General features: G+C 37.6%; 2 protein-coding genes across 9 annotated transcripts in view; one reads left to right on the top strand and one right to left on the bottom strand.

The window, feature by feature from the left end:
• LOC106883850 (uncharacterized) overlaps positions 1-824 on the bottom strand; it is a 64,486-nt gene extending 63,662 nt beyond the window's left edge. For all 8 annotated transcript variants that reach the window (XR_016242851.1, XR_001411166.3, XM_089356360.1 and 5 more), the window contains exon 1: positions 719-824. Coding sequence is in view for 6 of the 8 variants with exons in the window: in XM_089356360.1 (XP_089212486.1) it covers positions 719-745 (27 nt within the window). In the remaining 2 variants the exon portion in view is untranslated. The remainder of the gene's footprint in view (positions 1-718) is intronic.
• A 7,199-nt stretch (positions 825-8,023) lies between these two features.
• Positions 8,024-21,309, top strand: part of LOC106883847 (uncharacterized) — a 38,863-nt gene continuing 25,577 nt past the window's right edge. The window contains exons 1-2 of the mRNA XM_089356362.1: positions 8,024-8,301; positions 9,255-9,520. Of these exons, the coding sequence (XP_089212488.1) occupies positions 8,276-8,301; positions 9,255-9,520 (292 nt within the window). The 5' untranslated portion in view covers positions 8,024-8,275. The remainder of the gene's footprint in view (positions 8,302-9,254; positions 9,521-21,309) is intronic.

Here is a 21,309-nt window from a genome sequence, read left to right on the forward strand (position 1 = left end):
ATTTTAAGATTAAACTACTATTTTTAGCAAGCTGCATGGTCGCATAACATCAACTCACGAAAAGATATTTTGCAAAGGTAGGGGGCTCCAATCGCCAGGTTGAACGCATAGGATCAGTTACGTTAAGCTTAAATAAAATATAAGGGAGTACATCGAACAAGCAAAGTGTTAAAGTGTAGAGAAAGAGTAAGAACAAATTAAATCAACGGTAAAAGAATGGTTGTTCAGCTCTGCTTCAGTACACTTGTAACGAAACTAGTTTTAACATAGGCCATCCGATCATTTTGCATATCTAGGGCCATATTTTCTAATGTGTCCTTAGTTTTTTAGTGTGATAAGGAGAGAAGTGAAGAAACTCAGTTGATATTTCTAACAAGTCGAGCGAAGAGCATGTATAAAGATTTCCTCTCGGATAAAAAGAAAATATTCAAATTTGAAACTCACACGAAAAAGAAAGCACGCTTTTCTCAACCAAGTATTCCTATTAAACAGAACCAATTATTGTTTTATATTTTCGAAACATAAAACGTTTTTTTTTTTTTTTAACATTAAAATACTCCTCAAACGTTCTGACGTTTTAAGATAAACAAGACTTGCATCATTTTATGGAATAATGGTCAGTCTTCATTATTACTTGCAAATTCCAGTTCCATCACTGTCTGACATATTACTTTTATTTAGTTATAGGAACTAATTATACGTATATGCACTAACTTACCTTGATATCTCGTTTAGCTCCAGTCATCGTCGACTTTGGATGGAAAATTATTTACTCCACAAAACACATTTGATCCTAATTTCAAGTTGTTCGCCTTTTATACTGTGATTATAACGCATGCGTTGAACCGGTGTAACATTACTTTCCGTTTCTTATTTATCAGAAGAACACTGACTGGCTACCTTCTTGGTACGAAATAGCAAAAGCTCCCAAATCTTCCTTAATTTATACTGTATTGTAATTAAAAACGGACACATAAGATGATGTAAACCTGGAAGATATAACAAAATACTTTTAGACATAGGTCTACTCGGATGTAGACAAATAGAGTTGAACTTGTGTAAACAAGTCAAATTAATGTCCACCGTTTGAAATTTTGTGACGAGTAAATAAAACGCATTATGGAACAGAAAGTAATATTTCATACTGCTTAAGGCGACGAGCTGGCAGAATCGTTAGCACACCGAGCAAAATGCTTAGCGGTATTTCGTCCGTCCTTACGTTCGTCCCTTTGGGGATTACACTAATAAATAAAAAGAAAACATAATCCCCAAATATCTAAAACTGGCTTAGGGTAGGATTTGAGAAAAACTTCGGTGTTATTTCTAGCAGGTCGAGCGATCAAAGTAGAGGATTCATCACTGGCGAGACAGGAAGCATATCGATCATAATATAGCAAATTAATATTTAATCGTCTGGAGTTTTTTTTGTTTTTTTTCATTTGTGTTCAGGTCCAAACTCTCAACTTCCGTGTATATTCAAATTAGATTAGTAACTACTGTGCTCCCATATTAACATGGCAGAGACGTAACCCCACTTCCCACTTTATTTTTTTTTTACAGAAACATGCGTTTTCGGCTATGGAAGTTCCAGTTCTGAAAAAAAAAATTGGCAAAAATCGCAACTACAAAATTTCAATTTTTCAAAAAAAAAAAAAAATCCACCCCCCACTCTCGATTCTACGGCTTTCAAGCAGGCTATCCACATGCTAGAAATAACAGCCAAATCTCGCACAAACTCTTTTTGGCACATACGAACATACTCTGTAAAGAATGTATCAGTCTTTTCCTTTCCCTTGGATAATATTGGTGGCAATGAAAAGGTAGGCTGGTATGCATAGTTGACGACCGGTCTTCCATAAACAAATTTGCCCAGACTTGTACCTTGGAGGGGAACTTTCTAGGTGCAATCTCATGGTCATTCATGACCGAAAGGGATCTTTCCCCTTTTCCCCTAGTAGATATTAGTTACGACACAGGTCCTCTACAAAAACCTGCACTACCGCACCTCCTTCTCATAGATCATTCTCTTGTCCACTGGTATAATGCTGACCCACAGGACTTGTATTTCTGCGATGTACATGGCAACCTCAATAGTCAGGTCGTATGAAAAGAAAGCACTCAGTCCATGTTGTAAAGTGGTCGATGTTAAGAAGGGCATCTAGCCATAAATAGGAGACAAAACACAGACATTGGAGCACAGCGCAGTCCTTGGACACATCGGATCCTGTCAAACAGTCCAGCCCATACCAGCAAGGAACATGGATGTTAGATGATGATGATGATGATTTATATATTTTTTGTGAAAATGTTCCTGAATATAACAACACGACAATCAAGACAATAATGAACATAATTATAAGCATGCGTGTATGTATAGATAGTAGATTGATTACATATTTCTTTCATTATTTTGTCGCAGTTTTTTTTTTTTTTTTTTTTTTTTCCACCCAACAAGTTCCTATATGATGAAAACCTACACTATCTGAAGTATATATGTAGAAAAGTTTGCGAAGAAATAAAGCCTGCTGATATGGGAATTTTTCGAAACTCCTCCCCACCTCAGGGTAAAACTTTTTCCGAAAAAAAAAAAATCCGATATAATCGGCATCTACACCATATGAAGCGTATATGTCGAACATTTTATCAAAAAATATCAATTTTTCTGAAAGTTAAAAGGAAACAAAATCGAGGTGGCACAATTGTGTAAGAATGCACAATGCAAGGCATTCGATATGTATGTATGTGCCAAAAAGAATTTGTGTGAGATTTGGCTGTTATTTCTAGCATGTGGATAGCCTGCTTGAAGGCCGTAGAATCGAGAATAGAGGTGGGGTGGAATTTATTTTTTTTTTGAAATTTTACAAACATTTTTTTTTCAGAATCATAATCTCCGTATTTTTCTACGCATTTCGCCAAAAAAATTTCTGAAAGAATTGTAAAATGAAGAAATGGTGGAGTGGGGGTAAAGACTTTGAAGTTGTGATTTTTGCCAATTTTCTTTCAGAATCGGAATCTCCATAGCCGAAAACGTAGGTTTCCGTAAAAAATGATAATAATAAAGTGGGAGGAGGTTGGTTACGTCTCCGCCATGTGCGCCCACTTTCGAGATAGGAGAAAACGATTTTGCCCAAAAACCACGTTTTCAAAATTTCCCTTTACCCCCTCCCCGCTCCAATTTCTTAATTTTTAACTTTTTTAAACTTTTTTTCGAATATATTTTTTAATCCACATAGAAATTCTACGTGGATTAGAAAACAATTCGAAAAAAGTTTAAAACTAATTGGAGTGGCGGTAGGGGAAATTAAAATTTGGAAAACGTGATTTTTGGACAAAATCGTATTCTCCTATATGGAAAACAGAAATTCGAAAAACATTTTGAATTAATAAAAACCACTAAAGGTGGGTGGTGTACACGGCCTTTACCTTCGTGAAGATGTATACCACCCCGACGACTTTGTTGCTTCATAACTTCCAGAAAAATGGATACTTTTTAACGAAACTTTCACCATGTAATCGCCTAAGTCCTGTAAATTAAATATATGTAAAGATTTGTTGGAAAAAAAGTTTTCCGAAGGGTTGGGCAGAGGATCTTCGGAAAATTCACACGACCCGACATTTTTCTCTAACTTTCAGGGAAATGGGTATTTTTTAATGAAATTTTATAGAAATGCCGTTCAAGCGGTGTGGATTACGATTACAAAAAAATTTATAGGCAAAATTTTTTGGAAGGGAGCGAGGAAAAAGTGTGTGATTTAAGGGAGATTTGGCTGTTGTTTCTAGCACACTGCAAGACCATCTTCTTGTTTTTTTTTCTCACTCAGATATGTATTGGTGTTTTTTTTTTTAATATTTTACCCTATAAATACATTTATGCTGTAAAAAATAGGAAAATTTGAAAACTCATGATTTTTTTAGCCCCACTCTCTTCTCCCCATTGTTTCTGTTTATATAATTCTAAAATATTGGAGAGCTTGGGAAGATTATTGCTGGGACTTATTCCGAGTGATTTTAATAGGAATTACGTAAAAGGTGATTTATTTTGATAGCATAATTTTCTGTTAGAAAATGTTTTTTTCGTACACACATACACAGCTTCACTTGGTTGGGATGCGAGTAAAAATTTCAATTACCATTTTTTTTTTCTTTGCTTATATCCGAGCAATGGAGTACGCATGTCTTACTTTGTGTTTATGGGGAGTAAAAATATTGTAAAACAACAATAGATGTGAGAGTGAGAAAGAAATGAGGAGGGGGAGTCTTAGGATGTGCTAGAAACAATAGCCAGATCTCCCTTAAATCACACATTTTCCTCTGAAATTATTAATTTTTTTTAAACCTAAAATGTTTCACTCGCGTGTTTTAAGTGCATAGTGAAAAAAAATGTAAAATGAAATTAAATCCAGGTTTAGTCACAGATCGATCAAGTTAATAAAGTTTTAATATTTTTGTGATAACATTATGTCTCCATACTACATTCTAATGAAAAAGTGAAAGAAAGATAACTCATTTTGGAACAGAAATTAATTTTTGACATTTGCGCCCCACCCCTTTTTTCCCCCCAAATTTCTTCGGATTCCTAGGTTTTCGATACAGGAGATTAGGATTTTGCCCAAATAAAAAAAAAACGTTCTCCCGCTCCATTTGACTGCTTCTGGTTTTTTCTGCTTTTCTGCCAACGCCAAAATTAATTTCTCTTCCAAAGAGAGTGGTGTTATCTCTTTCTTTCACTTATTAATTAGAATGTATGGAAACTATGTTGTCTCAAAAATGTTAAAACTTTACTAACTTGATCGATCTGTGACTAAACCGGAATTTCATTTCATTTAATGGTAAATTTTCAGATTAACACCCGCACGATTTTCTCTAGGGTTTTAGGGTTAGTTTTAGGGTTATGGTTAGGGTTAGGGTTAGGGTTTAGGGTTAGAGTTAGGGTTTAGGGTTAGAGTTATGGTTAGGGCTAGGGACGGAATTCCCTAACCCTAGACCCTAAAACCCTAACCGTAACACCCTAGTGAAAATCGTGCGGATGTTAATCTGAAATTTTACCCATTTTATACACACTTTGCTATCAATTGCATAGATAATTGCAAACATGGTCTGTAGAGATAACTTATTTTAATACAATATTTATGTGTACATATTCTGAAAGTATCGTTCAAGTTTTTCTTCTGTTGGAATTAAGAAAGGTATATAAAAATAACTTCTTCTGAACACACACACAAACAAGGTAAAACCTTAGTACGAATTATGCTATTTCTTGCTGTGTGCACACGCAAAATTACAGCTCAACATCAAATGAAATGACCTTTTGGCGGAGTTCTGATCGAAGTTCGTACTAAAACTCCTCATAACTTTTTTTTTATTTCTAAGAATTTTCACAAATCTTTTTAGATTCTGTCTAATGGAATTAATATGATTATCCAATAAAAAAAAATTAATATTCCACCAACCTCACTAATTCCAAAACTTTGCACTTTTTTTCGATTTTTGTTTTTTAATTCTTGGCTTTTAAAATGGAATTAATACGATTATCCAATAAAAAATTTTTCTTTTAATATTTCCAATTCCAAAATTTTCCCTTATAAAACATTTACTTACGGAAAATTATGTTATTAAAATAAATTACCTCTAAAATACCTTTAAATTATTGCTGCTTCCAGTGTTTCTGGTTTTCGATGAGAAACAAGTTACAGGTAACCCTTCTTTCCCGTTTTCGATGAGACCCTTCTTTGCCGTGTTGGGAAAGACTTCCGCCCGTTACCCTCCGCCCCATTCTCTCACAAATTTGTTTATTTTTGTAATTTTTTTTGCCAAAAATCCCCGTTTTCGGATACGGAGGTTCCGGAAAATTGCCAAAAATCGGCATTGTGAAACTTTTTCCTTCCTTTCCCCACCAACATCATCAATTTTGACATTTTTTCCCCCAGCACTAACCCTAACCGTAAGTACAGAAATGTTTTTGAAATTTTTGTCCGAACCATGATGTCCGTATTTTTCTGCATATTTAGAAAAAAAAAATTCTTAAAAAAAAAAACTTTACAAAGATTTTTGGAAATTTTTTTCAGAATCATAATCTCCGTATTTTTCCGCATATTTTGAAAAAAAACCAAACAAATTCTGAAAAAAGCTAAAAATGAAGGAAATGGGGATGGGGTAATTTAGAAATGTCGATTTTTGCCAATTTTTTTGCAGATTCGTATTCCCCGTAGCCGAAAAGGGGGGGGGGGGGTTGTCGAAAAAAGAAAAAAAAATGTAAGGGTGGTTTTTGGGGTGGGGACGGGTGAAAGTGTTGACATATTGCAAGTATGAAAAACTTCCTATTCCGGGAAAATTGGAAAATGACACAAAACGCACTCTCTCTTTATTTCTAACAAAACAAAACAGACCCTGTTTTTTTTTTTTTTCTTTTAGAAATAAAAGTGACTCCTAGCGAGATCATTAAATTGAAATTTGGATTGTACACTCCGTGGGCAAGTTTTCTAGCTTTAATATTTTATCCGCAATAATTTTAACGTATGTTATAGACAATTTATTTTCATAACATATTTTTTCTCTGCTAGTAAATGTCTTCCTCGCAACAATTTAAAGATATTTCTTTATTCTTTTACTTGTTTCAGTCATTTGACTGCGGCCATGCTGGAGCACCGCCTTTAGTCGAGCAAATTGGCCCCAGAGCTTATTCTTTGTAAGCCTAGTACTTATTCTATCGGTCTCTTAGGCCGAACCGCTAAGTTACGGGGACGTAGCCAAACCAGCATCGGTTGTCAAGCGATGTTGAGGTGGGGACAAACACAGACACACAAAAATATACACACATATGCATATACGATGGGCTTCTTCCAGTTTCCATCTACCAAATCCACTCAAGGCTTCGGTCGGCCCGAGGCTATAGTAGAAGACACTTGCCCAAGGTGTCACGCTGTGGGACTGAACCCGGCACCATACGGTTGGTAAGCAAGCTACTTACCACACAGCCACTCCTTTTTGGAAAGATTGCCGTTATTTTTATGTTAGCAGTGATTTATTTTAATAACATAATTTTCTGTTAATATATGATTTTCTCTTACACAAACACTCAACGATTTTTTATTTCGAAGTATTTAAAAAATTTGGAAATTATAAAGAGAAACAAATAGCAAAATCGGACTGTCCGTATTTTAAAACCAAAGATTTTTTTTTTAATTGAACAACAATGAAAAATTTGGGAATTAGGTGGGATAATATTGAAAAAAAAATGTGTTGGACAATCGTATTAATTCCATTATGCAGAAGTCAGAATCTAAGAAATAGTGTGAAAATTCTTAAGAATAAAAACGTTATGAGGAGTTTTAGTACGTGTTTCGATCAGAACTCTGCCGACCGGTTTTTTATATTGTAATTCATGTTTGTGATGAGCGTAAACCTGATCTTCAATATAGACTTAAATGGAAGTTTTTTTTCAGAAACGGTGTCGTTTAGCTGTTGTTTCTAGCATGTCAGAGGCAACATTTGCGTCCGCCCCCTTATTTATCTTTTTTTTTTTTTTTTCAGAATTTCTTCGGATTCCTATGTTTTCGATATAGATTACGATTTTGCGCCGTTTTCAAAATTTTAATTTCCCCACTCTTCACCCCAATTTTAAAGTTTTTAACTTCTTTCGAAATTAAAAAAAAAAATTTTAAGAAACACTCAAATCCTATTCCCCAACCTCCACTTCCTCACTTCCAAAAAGTTAAAAACTCCGAACGTATCCCTTTCAGCGTGAAACATCAGAAGAATTCGGGGAGGAGATGGGTGGGCGAGGTTTGGAAAGGGACATTGAGTGTTTCTCGAAGAAAAATTAGAATTAAAAAAAAATCCCAGATTCATAATCTTTATTTTACTATTAGGATTTTTTTTTTAAATCGAAAAAAGTTAAATATTAATTGGGACTGCAGAATTAAAAATTTCGAAATTGTTTATTTGGGGCAAAATCGTATTCTCCTATATCGAAAACAGAAATCATAAGAAATTTTTGAAAAAAAAAAACCTAAAATGTCGAAATGGGTGATGTTCACACGCTTTAACCTTCGCCGTAGTTTCTTCCATTGTCCTACTTAAACATGTTTACAGTATTTCTAAATTTCAGCCAATTACAAGGTTTAAAGAAAGAAGGAAGAGAATGAAAATTGTCGTTCCGGAGAAAATATCGTAGAAATCTTGGGAATAGTTTACTTTTTATATTTCAGCTTTTGCTTCGTACAAAAATTCAGTGAAATACTGACGCAATACGTCTAACGCACAAACGACTTAACTTATGAACACTAAAAAGAATTTTGGCGCGTAAGTATAGCTATCTACCTGATGGAATCAGTGAAAAGTTCTTATTCTCCCGCGAAAATGATATCACGTGATATCTTTTTCGCGGGGTTTCGAAATACTAACTTATTTATTGGCTGTGTTATTTAAGTTTTACAACTATTTTGCTCACGTGGATTAGAGAGGAGGAGGATGCATTCAGTTTCCTTGTCAATGACAGCATGGTTATCCACTTCGACATTCAACATGCTGCTCCGGTTACATATGAATCGCACGATGAACATTCGGGCTTTTTTCTTATTCAGTTTAAATAATCTTTGTACGGACAATTTGCACTGCTCAATAATATAAAGGAAGACGCAGAATATTATACGAAGATAAATTTCGATTTATTTATTTTCTTACATATTCTACAGGAACCGTCCTCCCTTACCAACCACTTCCGATTCGATTCTGTAAACATTTATTTTTTAGTAACACTGTTGATTTGAAACGAAGACATGATTGTAAAAGGAATATCGCTTAAAACTATTAATTTCACCGTAAACATTTCTATACACTTGAAATAATAACGAGGTCAATTCAATGGACATGCATTAATTCACGCACGGACACTTGTATACCATACTAATGCTTGTTTTTGTGTTCTCTGTCTGCTACGTTTACTGCAAGGAATACTATCTGGTAAATATTAGCTGTTTATGTACATAAATACATATACGAATTCACCACTGACTGTCCTTGCTGGAGTTTGTTTACCTGCTAAATTCAAGTAGTAAAAAAAAAATGACGGAGTAAGTTGCATGGGCAAAGTTAATTCATTGAAATAGCGAAACGTTTGGTGTGCAAATGAAGCCCATACAAAATACAGTCGAGTAAATGAAAAAACTTAAACACGCTTGCTTAGATAAAAAGAACAGTTGCTACATTATATAGATTTTATTGCAGTTATTTATTTGAAATCTCTTCAATTGTAGATTTGGTGAATACATTAGAATAACCTCTACATTTTGTGATATAGTTACCACCGACAACATGTTAGCCGACCCTATGGAGACTGTCGGACATTTGAGTTTCACAACTCGATCAAAGCGTCTTAGAATTTGTGGTGATGGTAGTACCTACAATCATCGACATAACGATGTTAGAGGATCTGGTTGTAAAACTTTAGAATTACAAGGTGTTATTGATCTTCTCAAACAATACGATGACTACGAAGGTGGCGTCAACTGCAGTATTTGCGGTAAGTCGGTTTATTTTAGCTTATCGTTCACATACACACTTGCATATTTGCTGTAATTTCTTTTTATAAGCATGAATTCTGGTTTAAGCACTCTATATAACCCCTCTGAATTATCAGTATATTTGGTTAATGTTTACTTGAAATTCACGGTCACCAAAACAAACAAAGAAAGGTGTAATAATTGTAAAAAAAAATGGGCGGAGATAAAGAATATGCACACACCACCCGTTTTAGGCGTAACCCTAACCCTACCTACCTGGTGTGCGTGTTCTTTACCTTCGCCAAAACAGGTGTATTAAACGAATATGGAAACAAAAATTTGCGCAAACGAACCGAAGGAGGTGGGGAGGGGACTTTCGGAAAACTCACAAGATCTAATTTTTTCAGTCATCTCTCCGTATTTTTCCGCATGCCTTGAAAAAAGATTGTGAAAAATGTAGCCGTAGACTGAGAGGAAGGGGGGTGGGGTGATTGAAATTTTACAAACCAGTTGTTTTCAGAATCGTAATCTTATTTTCTACGTATTTCGCAAAAAAAAGTTTCCACGAGGGGAGAGGGGGTGGGGGTAATTGGATTTTTGAAAAAAAATTCCAGAATCGGATCCTCCATAACCAAAAGCATGGGATTCCGTAAAAAAATTCACTATATCCATTTTACCGGAAGTTATGACGGAAAAATCGGATCGTGTGAATTTTCCGAAAATCCCTCCCCACCCCCCGGGATCGTCAGCGCACAGTTTTTTCACCTTAACTTACCCTACTTAAAATCTTTAATTTTATTTTCGTTTTGCACACGCAGCGACACACAAGCACAGACAGAATTTTGCACACACGCCTGTACACAAACACAACTCACAAACACACTCACACACACGCATACACGCACATAAATTTTTCCGATTCACGCCAACTTCAAAAGAACTACCCTCATACAATCGCGCTCTCTTTCTCTCTTTCGCTTTCACGCAGACTTCAAAAGATCCCTTTTCTCCCAATCCTATATGTAAAAAAATAAGACTTTTACGGAACTCGATCATCTTCACAAATGTAAATAAACACACGTGGTTTGTAACTAGCAGTCGTGTTCTTCTAACGAAAGATCGCCCAGAAATTTTTGGAACTTTTTTCAGAATCATAATTTTTTTTGGGGGGGGGGGTGTCAAAATGCCGATTGCCCCACCAAACGCCTTTTTTATTTTTTTCTATGCAAACTAGGGCCCGGGAACAGGAGGTGCAGCGGGTGCACATGCGCGCTCTAGAATTTCCAGGGAGTGCAAGATCAAAATTTGCACCCCCTACATAATCTTACAAGTTTCAGAAAAAAGTTATTTGTCTAAAAAACCCTCATACATATTTTGCGCATGACGTGCGGTAGGTAGTTGTAGGATCGACTAGTCATGACTCGCTAACTCGGATGCACGTGTGCGCACACCGCGACCACTCTTCTTGAAGAGTTTGCTTAACTTGTATATCTCCGAAATAAAGCATATTTTAACCTACAAAATATACTTCGCATTGTTGCACGTAGTGTTACTCGTTTAACATTAAAAGAATATATATATGGAAATATGCACCACGCTACTTCTAATTGTTTTCGAATTCTAAGGTTTTTAAAAGAAATATTATTCAAGTTTTGTATTTGATAACGAGTAAGCTTTAATAAAATAATTAAAAACTATTAAGCAAAATTCTTCATTAATTCAATATTCATGTCCGGAAATTTTTCGTCACACAACTGAGACCTCTTCAGTGACTGTTGCTGCGCTCTTACTTCTATGCTTTCCAAATATGAAATTGTTAGATGATTTTTCTTTATTTTCAGCTGTGTACTATGTTGAATCCACGAGAAGCAAAAGTGAGGAATGTTTCTGATTTTTTTCATTACTTCGTCATATCAAAAGAATTCAGGACCATTGGATATTGTGGAGGTGCAACTCAATGAACAAATTATTGATAAAGCTCTTCCAGTAAATCGCAATGTGCCATCGAAATATTGCACATCAACTGAACAATTTGTGCCAAGTAAAACATTTGAATTTCCCTAGGATGCAAAAAAAACGTATATGCTGCTCAGATTGGTTTAAAGAGAACCCATGGCTTCATTATGATATTCAGTATGATGCTGTTATCTGCTGGTATTGTCTTGAAGGAGTTCAGGCTAACAGGATTCCATCTCCCAAGGAAACTGCCTTTTTGACTGGTGTAAGAAACTGGGGCAAAATTACAGCAAAAATTGCTGCACATAGCCGTCCTGGTCCCCATATAGACGCTATCCGCACTTTTCGGTCGAAGACAGGCGTACCTATGACTCTGAAGAGGTAGCCCAGCAAGCTTTAAAAATTATTTTCAAAGCAGTTAGATTTTGTGGTAAGCAAGGCCTAGCATTACAAGAGCATGACCACGATATGGGAAACTTTGTAAATCTCGTAAGGGAATTTGCTGAAGAATGCAGTGCAGAAGTAAGTCAGTGGTTTAAGCGGAGGGACAATTTCCTCTCTGATACAATTCAAAATGAAATTTTAGAGGCATATGCTCATAACATTTTACATGAGATCAAAATCAAAGTAGAAAATTCCAGGTTTATTGGCATTATATGTGATGGTACCACTGATTGCTCTGGCATGGAACAAGTATCAATCACTGTCCAGTACGTTTCTGAAGACCTGAATGTCAATGAGGATTTTCTAGGTTTTTATAATCCCCCTGACTGCTCTTTGGAGACACTGACTAAGATTATTCTAGATGTTTTTTGTCGCCTAAACATTTCACTTGACTCAAAGTTATGCTGTTTTTCATTTGATGGTGCAAGTACCATGAGTGGAAACATTTCAGGTGTACAAATGCGATTGAAAAATTTGTTCCCAGGTACATATTTTGTACACTGTGGAAACCACTCTCTGAACCTTGTCCTCCATGAAGTTTATTCTAAGGTTACCTTTGTAGCTGATACACTAAACTTTGTTCATCAATGTGCCATTCTTGTAAAAGAGTCGCCAAAAAGAAAAGCACAATGGACAAATCTTTGTGGTGAGAATGTCATCATGTTGCAAGCAGTGTGTCCACCTCAGTGGTGCATTAGAGCAACAGCATTGAAACGAGCAGAAAACAATAAGAATATTCAAAATTTTTTGCTTGACCTTCTTAATGACTCCTTGTTAAGAGCAACAACAAAGGCTACTGTTAAAGGGCTGCTAAAACAATCTGGCAAAGCTTCCACTTTGTTCGGCATTAAAATTGCTGGGGAAAAACCACAGTGACACAGCACCGTCTCACACATTGTGCCATAATGCATGTACATAAAAAAATATACGATGAAAACACTTTGCACATCCTTATGAAACTTTTCATTAACAAAACGTGTGAGCGTAGGAAAACTTTGGAATATGTTGATACAATTTTCTTTATATGCGTGTGAATTATGGAGTAATGCAAAAACTCTGCTTACTTCCATTTTAACACTTCTCATAGCTTCATTATTTCTTTCTTGGTAAACTGACATTTGAATGTTCAGAGAAAACTTCAAAAGTAACTATTAGTGACTTCTCTTGAAGATTAACAGAATTTAACCACTACGCCATATGCCCGTGGGCGTAGTGGTTAAGAGCGCGAGCTACTGGATACTGGATGGTTTCCGTGTTGAAGCTCCTAGGAGCTTGTTCACAGGTCCTTTTCCACTAGTACAATTAATTTGTCGTGTGGTACAACATTTCGATAGTTGTAGCTAATAGTAACAGACAGGGTCAAATTTTGCAGGAAGCTCCCTGCAGTGTACGTCAAGCCTGTTCTTGAAGGCATTGACCGATGGAGCTGCGACCACATTGTTTGGCAGACTGTTCCAGGTGGTGGTTGCATGCTGTACGAAAATGCAGCTTCTAATGTTGAGCCTGCAGTGTGATATTTCCAATTTCAGGCCGTGTCCTCTTGTATTTCTGTTTTGGAAGTAGTTGAATTTGGGTTGCTCAGATACAGTCTGTGCATATACTTTTACCTGTTGATCTTATCCCCACCGAGATGGTGATGTTCGAGAGTAGGCAGGTTTAGTGCAGCCAAGTGCTCTAAGTATGGCTTTTCTTTCCAGGATGCAATGAGTTTGGTGGCACGCCTCTGAACATCCAACTTGCAACACATTGCCTTATGCCGGAGTTACCAAACTGGGTGTCTATATTCAAGAATCGGGTGAGCTAGACACTTGTACAGCTGGACAAAGACAACAGGTCAAATGATCGTTGGATGACTCCAAGGATTCGATTTGCTTTTGCAGTTGCTTGGTTTATGTGGTTCCTGAAGGTCAGCCCTTTGTTGATCAAGACACCAAAATGCCCCTCCACCTCACTTTCTGCTAGCTCCACCACAGTCTGTTCCCTCTGTGCATCCTCGTCTCTCGTGTTGTATTTCTTGTCTGTCTTTGGGTTCCCCTCTCTCAAGATGGAACACTTCTCAGGGTGGAACTGCATTTGCCAGTTCGTCAACCACTCGTGAAGGCGATTCAGGTCATCTTGCAGCATTGCCATGGTCACATCAATGTCATTCCTTGCGAAGATCTTCGTGTCGTCAGCAAATAACCTGATGTGGCTGTGGACATGCTGAGGCAGATCGTTTATATACATGAGAAACAGTACTGGGCCGATGAGACTGCCTTGTGGGATGCCACTTGTCACCTCTCCCCTCTCTGACTTCACGCTGTTGACACACTCATTGTGACTGGTGGCTCAAGAAGTCCTGGATCCACTGAAGGACATTTCCCTTCATACCATGAGCTTCTACTTTGGCTACATGCCTACGATGTGGGGTGCTCTCATGTAATCCATGTACACATACACACACTAGTACATGTACGCACATATACCTCCAACACAAATAATGCACATAGACACGCACAAAATTACACACACATGGGCAAAAACACACACCATGCACACACGCATACACAAGCTCATATATTACATACACAATATATACATACATGCATACATAGACACACACACACATGCTTATGAACGCACACATACCTAACACTCATAACCCCACTCATACATGTATACATCACACAACTACACGCACACATGCATACATGTGCAAAAAACGCACCTACATCCCCTACACAACCCATCGTTTACACAAACACGTATGCACACAAATACACATGTACACACATACATGCACACGCAAATGGACCCTCACATACCTCCCATACACACAGCATGCACACAATTATACATACATGTGCGCACAGTAAAGTATAATTACTCCAGACAACCTCAGGCGCACACTAGAAACAAAACACACACACACACTACGTATATATATATATATATATATATATATATATATATTATAATAATAATAATATAGATTTAATCAAAAGATTAAATGTGGTACTTAAAATGTTTGAGGCACTAGAATTTGGTAGGATAAAAAACAAAATCAAGAGATTTGGTGAATAAAATTTGAACTTAAGCAACAAAAATTCAATAGGTTATAGCAGTACGTACGTTTCGTACAAGCTCCATTTATTCATGTAGTGAGAACACTACAGAAAATTCCTTTATGCAGCTGAGGAGTACATTTTCATTGTATTTTCTGTAGTGTTCTCACTACATGAATAAATGGAGCTTGTACGAAATGTACGTACTGCTATAACCTATTGAATTTTTGTTGCTTAACTTCAAATATATATATATGCACACACACACATACTTCAAATTACCAGTACCTTTCTACTGACCATTCTCCTATGCACATGTGTAGGTAGACACAACAGGTAGCCACTCCTACCAAATTCTTACTATAAATTCTTCCTATGACCTTAACGATACTATGTCCAACTACACACACACACACACACACACACACACAAAAAAAACCTCCTTCTCTTGCACTCTCCTGTCTTTGAAAAGAACTTTTTCTCCACCCTTTCCCTTCTGGTCATTCCAATATGTGACCACGTGTGCATCGTTGGCTATTTTCTTTCTCCGTCTTCCCTTTGGACTTTTACTACATTTCTGACAAAGATCTCCGATCGAAACTTTAAATCCTCTTTTCTTTCCTTTCCTGAGTGTCCAATAACACTATACTTATTCCACGTCCTCTCGTTTTTTCGTTTTTTTTCTTTTTTTTCCTTGCTTGTTCATGTTTAAATTGACTATATACCACATGCTCACATGAACCCCGGCTTTCTGAATGATCTGGGAGATACCAATTCCTGGATATACCAGTTCCTTTGGAGATACCAGTTTCTGTTCTTTCGGATTACGCCACTCTATTCTTGATGGGATATCATCATAATTCGTCCGTTACTCTTCCACTTTTTCTTGTCCTCCTTCTCCCTTTCTTCTTTCTACTTCCACTTTTCTCGTTTTGTCGCCAACTATAACACCTGCACCGACACTCAAACCCTCTCACCATGCCTGACCTCCATTCCTTCCAACACCTTCAATCCCTTCTTTGCCATTTTCTTGCCTTTTTCCCCACCCAATGCTTGCAACCTGCTTTTTAAAAAAATTCGCCACTGTAGTCATCTCTTTTCTTAGCCGTTGCCTCCACCATCACGTCACACCCCGTGGCTTCCTATTGAAGTTCCACGCCACCCCCTATTCCTCCCCCCCCCTCATCGAGCCCATCCTCGCGCGCACTTCCCGCCTCCTCATCCGTGCCACCATCTGTTCCACCCACTCCCTCCTTCACTCTCTTGACCACCAACTTCCCCCAAGCTTACCTCCTCTTCTTCCTCTGCCCTCCATTCTTCACCCAAACCATTACACACAAAAAAAAAAAACTCCACCGCCTCCTGAACCTTCACCTCCTTCCCACACCCCTTACACCCTTCCCACCACTATCCTGTCTCCACACAACCATTCCCGCCCTCCTGACCCCACTCACCCCACCACTCTACTTCCACGCACTGTTGTCACTATACCACCCAATCTCCCCCTCACCGCTGCTGAGCGCTCACTCCTTGGTAGGGGACTCTGCTTCACGCCCCACTGTGACAAATTTGAGACCCACACCGATGTCTGCCAGTTCCTGCGCCGCATCAAACTATGTGCGTTTTTCCATACGTCTACACAATGTCACGACGATCGGAATTGCTTTTCGGAGCTGGGGCACTGCCCATCCAACTGGACACTGCCTCCAGGCCAATTCAGTAGTCTAGATTTGTTCGTGCACAACAGCAATGCGTTGGTTGACCGATTCAATTTTAAAAATAGATTCCTACAGTGCCTTTCAAAGTGTAATATCCCTCATTAAAATTGATTTAATCTTTATCCGTTTGTATTGTTTTTCTTTTTGTTTGCATCGTATACATGCCTCATTATGGGTTAGGTTAGGGTTAGAGCTATGGTTTAGAATTAGGGTAAGATAGCGTGCTAAAGTGTAACTGGCCACATATACTGTATGCTAAAGTGGCACTAAAGATTAATTGAAGCAGATTACCTTTCAGAAATTAAGTCATGAAAGGGATAGCAGTGTCAACACACTTCACATTTCTATGTTTCTGAGGGCAATAAAATAAAATACTAGATAAGTAAGTACTGGGTCAATATAGTTGACTAATTGTACCCTCCTATAAAATTTTTTGTTTTGTACCTTTGTTAGAAATTCATGTTAGTACTATTATATAGTGCAAGCAAGAGAAAAAAATGTTCACAGAACATCTGCAGGCTTTCCCAAACTGTTAAACCTTTCGTTACTATATTTCTGACCAAAATACACCCCTCATGAGTTTCAATTAAATTCTAAAATAATCATGAATTTAGACTAGTCTCATTAAACACCTGTAACTTTTTTATTTATCAACATATTAATGTGATATTTGGAACATAATTAAAGAAAGGGTTCTTAATCAATTCTATTGCATAATTTTTGTCTCAAAGTTCTCCATGTACTGGAGGGGGGGTGTACTGCTAGTGTCTCTCACATGTAAATATTGGTTCAGCTTCATGAATCGTACTCGTTCATAATACTGGAAATATATTCATCGCCAAAAGGTTCCTGATCGCTCCAGTAATTTGTTATTCTGGGTAACTGTCTAATACCCATAATAATATTTATGGCAAAAAATGCCTGTATTTCATCTACAGTTGCAGGAAACCACAAGCCATCTTTTTTTTTTTTCCGGCTTGTTTACATTCTGCGTAACGGTTTGTTTCCGCAGTAATCCTTTCAAACAAGCATGGAAAAGAAATCTAAAGGTTTCGCTTCCTGAGAAAGACTATGGGTAGACCCTGTTTCCTCAGAAAAATTGTTAATAAAAATATTTTTAAAATCTTTTTCTGGTGTAAAATCATCCTCACTGTCGCCGTCGCTGCTTTCAGAATCACTGCTTTCAGTTTCGGATACAGAAATATCCGATCCATTATCGTTCACCACGTGCTTTTGTAGCTCATTCATTCTTTTCTTCAATATCTCCATATCTTCTGTTGAAAAACCTTCAAATTCGGAATCATTGCTTGATAGCATGAAACTCCTCTCCATCTTCAAAGTTGAAAAAAATTAACGCCGCAAAAAATGTGGTAAAAAATCTTCCAAAATTTACTGAGTTCAAATATCACGCCAAACAATGTGGGAGAAAATAACTCAACTGTTTGCAAAGTGAAATCAGGTGTTTTAACGAATGTACTAACGAGATTTGGGTTCAAATATACATTTAAATACGCTTGGCCGGGTTTGTCTTATGAACCAAAAAATTTTTCAGCCTGGTTAGTAACGAAAGGGTTATTGTGAATGTAGATGTTTTTTATCAACTTCTGTAAATTAATGTCTGAAGAAAAAGTGATTCCTTGTAGAGGTTGCCATTCTGGAGAGAAATGATTGGATAAAATATTTAGTACAAGGTTTGAGCTGTGAGACCTGTTAAAGATGATGATGTGGGTTCAGTTTGATATAGTATACAGCTTACTAATTCACAGGAATAGCCGAGGCTGTTTTTTTGTTTTTTTTATACAATTTGACTGGACAAAGGGGCTGTATACTTGGCTCTTGCATTCCTTCTGAGGCGAAGGGCAAGAGCTACGGCTATGGTCTTTGCAGGCTACTCAAAACTGGTAAGATTGGCACAGTTGGTCTTCAATAATATGATGTTGATGGCTGCAGAAGAAAAAATACGGGCAAAGGAATTTCATAAGGCTGACAATCTGGTAAGAAAGGATTTAATGCTTGGTTTACAGGTGAAATACAGCCTCCATGAGCTTCAAACCTCTCATTGCCAAATGCTGTAACGTGGTTTATATCTGATATAGTAGTACCACCACTATTGGGATAATGGCCTACGATACACAGTACCAGTGTGATACAATAAGATAATGCAGCAACAACAAGAACATAACAATCCCACAATTTCTCACGAACCAACAATAAATATTCCAAAAGAACAAACCAACCAACACTTTCCAACTTCACTATGAAATAGTACAAACTTCTACGAACCATATATACTCTCTCAGGCTGGAAATATGCTGTGCATGAGAAGACCCGGCAAGCCAAGTGAGACCATAACCTGTGGCCTTTGCCAGGGGTGTAACCAACCCACTTATGCGTACCTTTCCTTCATTGGACACTAAACTTTGCTTGCGAAGACCTGTTGAGGCAAGTGAAATCGAAATCGGACCAAATTCGATGACTGGCACCCGATCCAGTGGAGCGCTAACAGCACCATCCGAGCATGATCATTGCCAGAGCAGCTTTTTGGATTCCGTGCCAGGGCACGTAAATAGCACCGTTTGAGCGTGATCGTTTCCAGCTTCGCCTTAGTGGCACATGAGAAAACATTCGAGTGAGGTCGTTGCCAGTGTTGCTGGACTGGCTACATCCTGTCTATCTTTATTTTCTTGTCTCCACAGTCCCTCTTTCTTCGTACTTTATCTCCCCCAACCTTCTCTACTCCTCTGTTGGTCTCCCTCTCCCTTCACTTTTTGGTACCACATGACCATCCAATATTTTTAACGCCTGTCCTTTTTCTCCTTAAAGTTGCCTAGCTAAGACTCTTTTCTTTCCTTATATCCTATTTCTATCCTTATTTCTCTCCTTCTTCCTTTGAAACACAAGCACCACGATTTTTCCTTTTTTTGTTACTTTTGATCATGGAATGTCCCATATTTCGAAATACTTGCTATTTATATTTTTACTGCTTACGTTTGCTTCACTTGGTATATCTCTGAAATAAAGCATATTTTAACATACAAAATATGCTTCACGTTATTGCACATACTATACGTTACTCGTTTAACTCAAATCAAAAATATGGAAATGTACATCATGCTACTTTTAGTTGTTATTGAGATATGATGAGTTTTAAAGTTTTTAAATGAAAAATTATTGAATTTTTGTATCTGATAACAAGTAAGTTTTAATAAATCAATCAAAAACAATTGAGAATAGCCCTGCTTTTCAAATATGAAATTAATCTACTTGTAGTTTTTGACACTTTTCCTTTATTTCAGCTGTATGTACTATATGTCAAATCCATGAGAAGCAAAAGTGAGGAAAATTTCAGATTTCTTCATTACTTTGTCATATCAAAAGAATTCAGGACCATCGGAGATTGTAGAGGTGCAACCCAATGAAGAAATTGATAAGTTCTTCCAATATATCGAAATGTGCCATCAAAAGTTTGCTCATCAGCAAAACAATTTGTGTCAAAGCAAACATTCAAATTTTTCAATGCTGCAAAAAACTGTACCTGCCACTCTGATTCTGTCAAGGAAAACCCATGGCTTCATTATGATATTCAGCGTGCTGTTATCTGTGGGTATTGTCTTGAAGAATTTTGGACTAACAGAATTCCAACTCCTAAAGAACTGCTTTCTTGACTGGTGAAAGAAACTGGGGCAAAATTACAGCAAAAATTGTTGCACACTCCCATTCAAGTCACCACATAAACGCTATCTGCACTTTTCAGCCAAAGGCAGACCTATCTGTGACTCTGAATAAGCAGCTAGTTCAGCAACAAGAAGTAGCCTGGCAAGCTTTGAAAATTATTTTCAAAGCAGTTGGATTCAAGGGTGTGACCGCTTTACAGGAAACTTCGTAAATCTCATAAGAACTTGCCAAAGAATGCAGTGCAGAAGTAAGTCAGTGGCTTGAATGTCAGGACAATTTCCTATCTGATACTATTCATCATCATCATCATCGTTTAACGTCCGCTTTCCATGCTAGCATGGGTTGGACGATTTGACTGAGGACTGGTGAAACCGGATGGCAACACCAGGCTCCAGTCTGATTTGGCAGAGTTTCTACAGCTGGATGCCCTTCCTAACGCCAACCACTCAGAGAGTGTAGTGGGTGCTTTTACGTGTCACCCGCACGAAAACGGCCACGCTCGAAATGGTGTCTTTTATGTGCCACCCGCACAAGCCAGTCCAGGGGCACTGGCAACGATCTCGCTCGAAAATCCTACAGGAGCCAGTCAGGCGGTACTGGCAACGGCCACGCTCAAAATGGTGCATCTCATATGCCACCCGCACAAGAACCAGTCCAGGGGCACTGGCAACGATCTTACTTGGCTTGCCGGGTCTTCTCACGCACAGCCCATTTCCAAAGGTCTCGGTCCGTAGTCATCGCCTCGGTGAAAGGCATATGCTCATAACATCTTACATGAGATCGAAAGTAAAGTTGAAAATACCATATTTATTGGCATTGTCTGTGATGGTACCACTTATTGCTCTGGCATGTAACTGGTATCAATCACTGTCCAGTATGTTTCTAAAGACATAAATGTCCATGAGGATTTTCTAGGTTTTTATAATCCTCCTGACTACTCTTTGGAGACACTAAGATTATTATAGATGTTTT

Source organism: Octopus bimaculoides, chromosome 8, assembly GCF_046866305.1.
Source record: "Octopus bimaculoides isolate indiv1 chromosome 8, ASM4686630v1, whole genome shotgun sequence".
NCBI classification, from domain to species: Eukaryota; Metazoa; Mollusca; class Cephalopoda; order Octopoda; family Octopodidae; genus Octopus; species Octopus bimaculoides.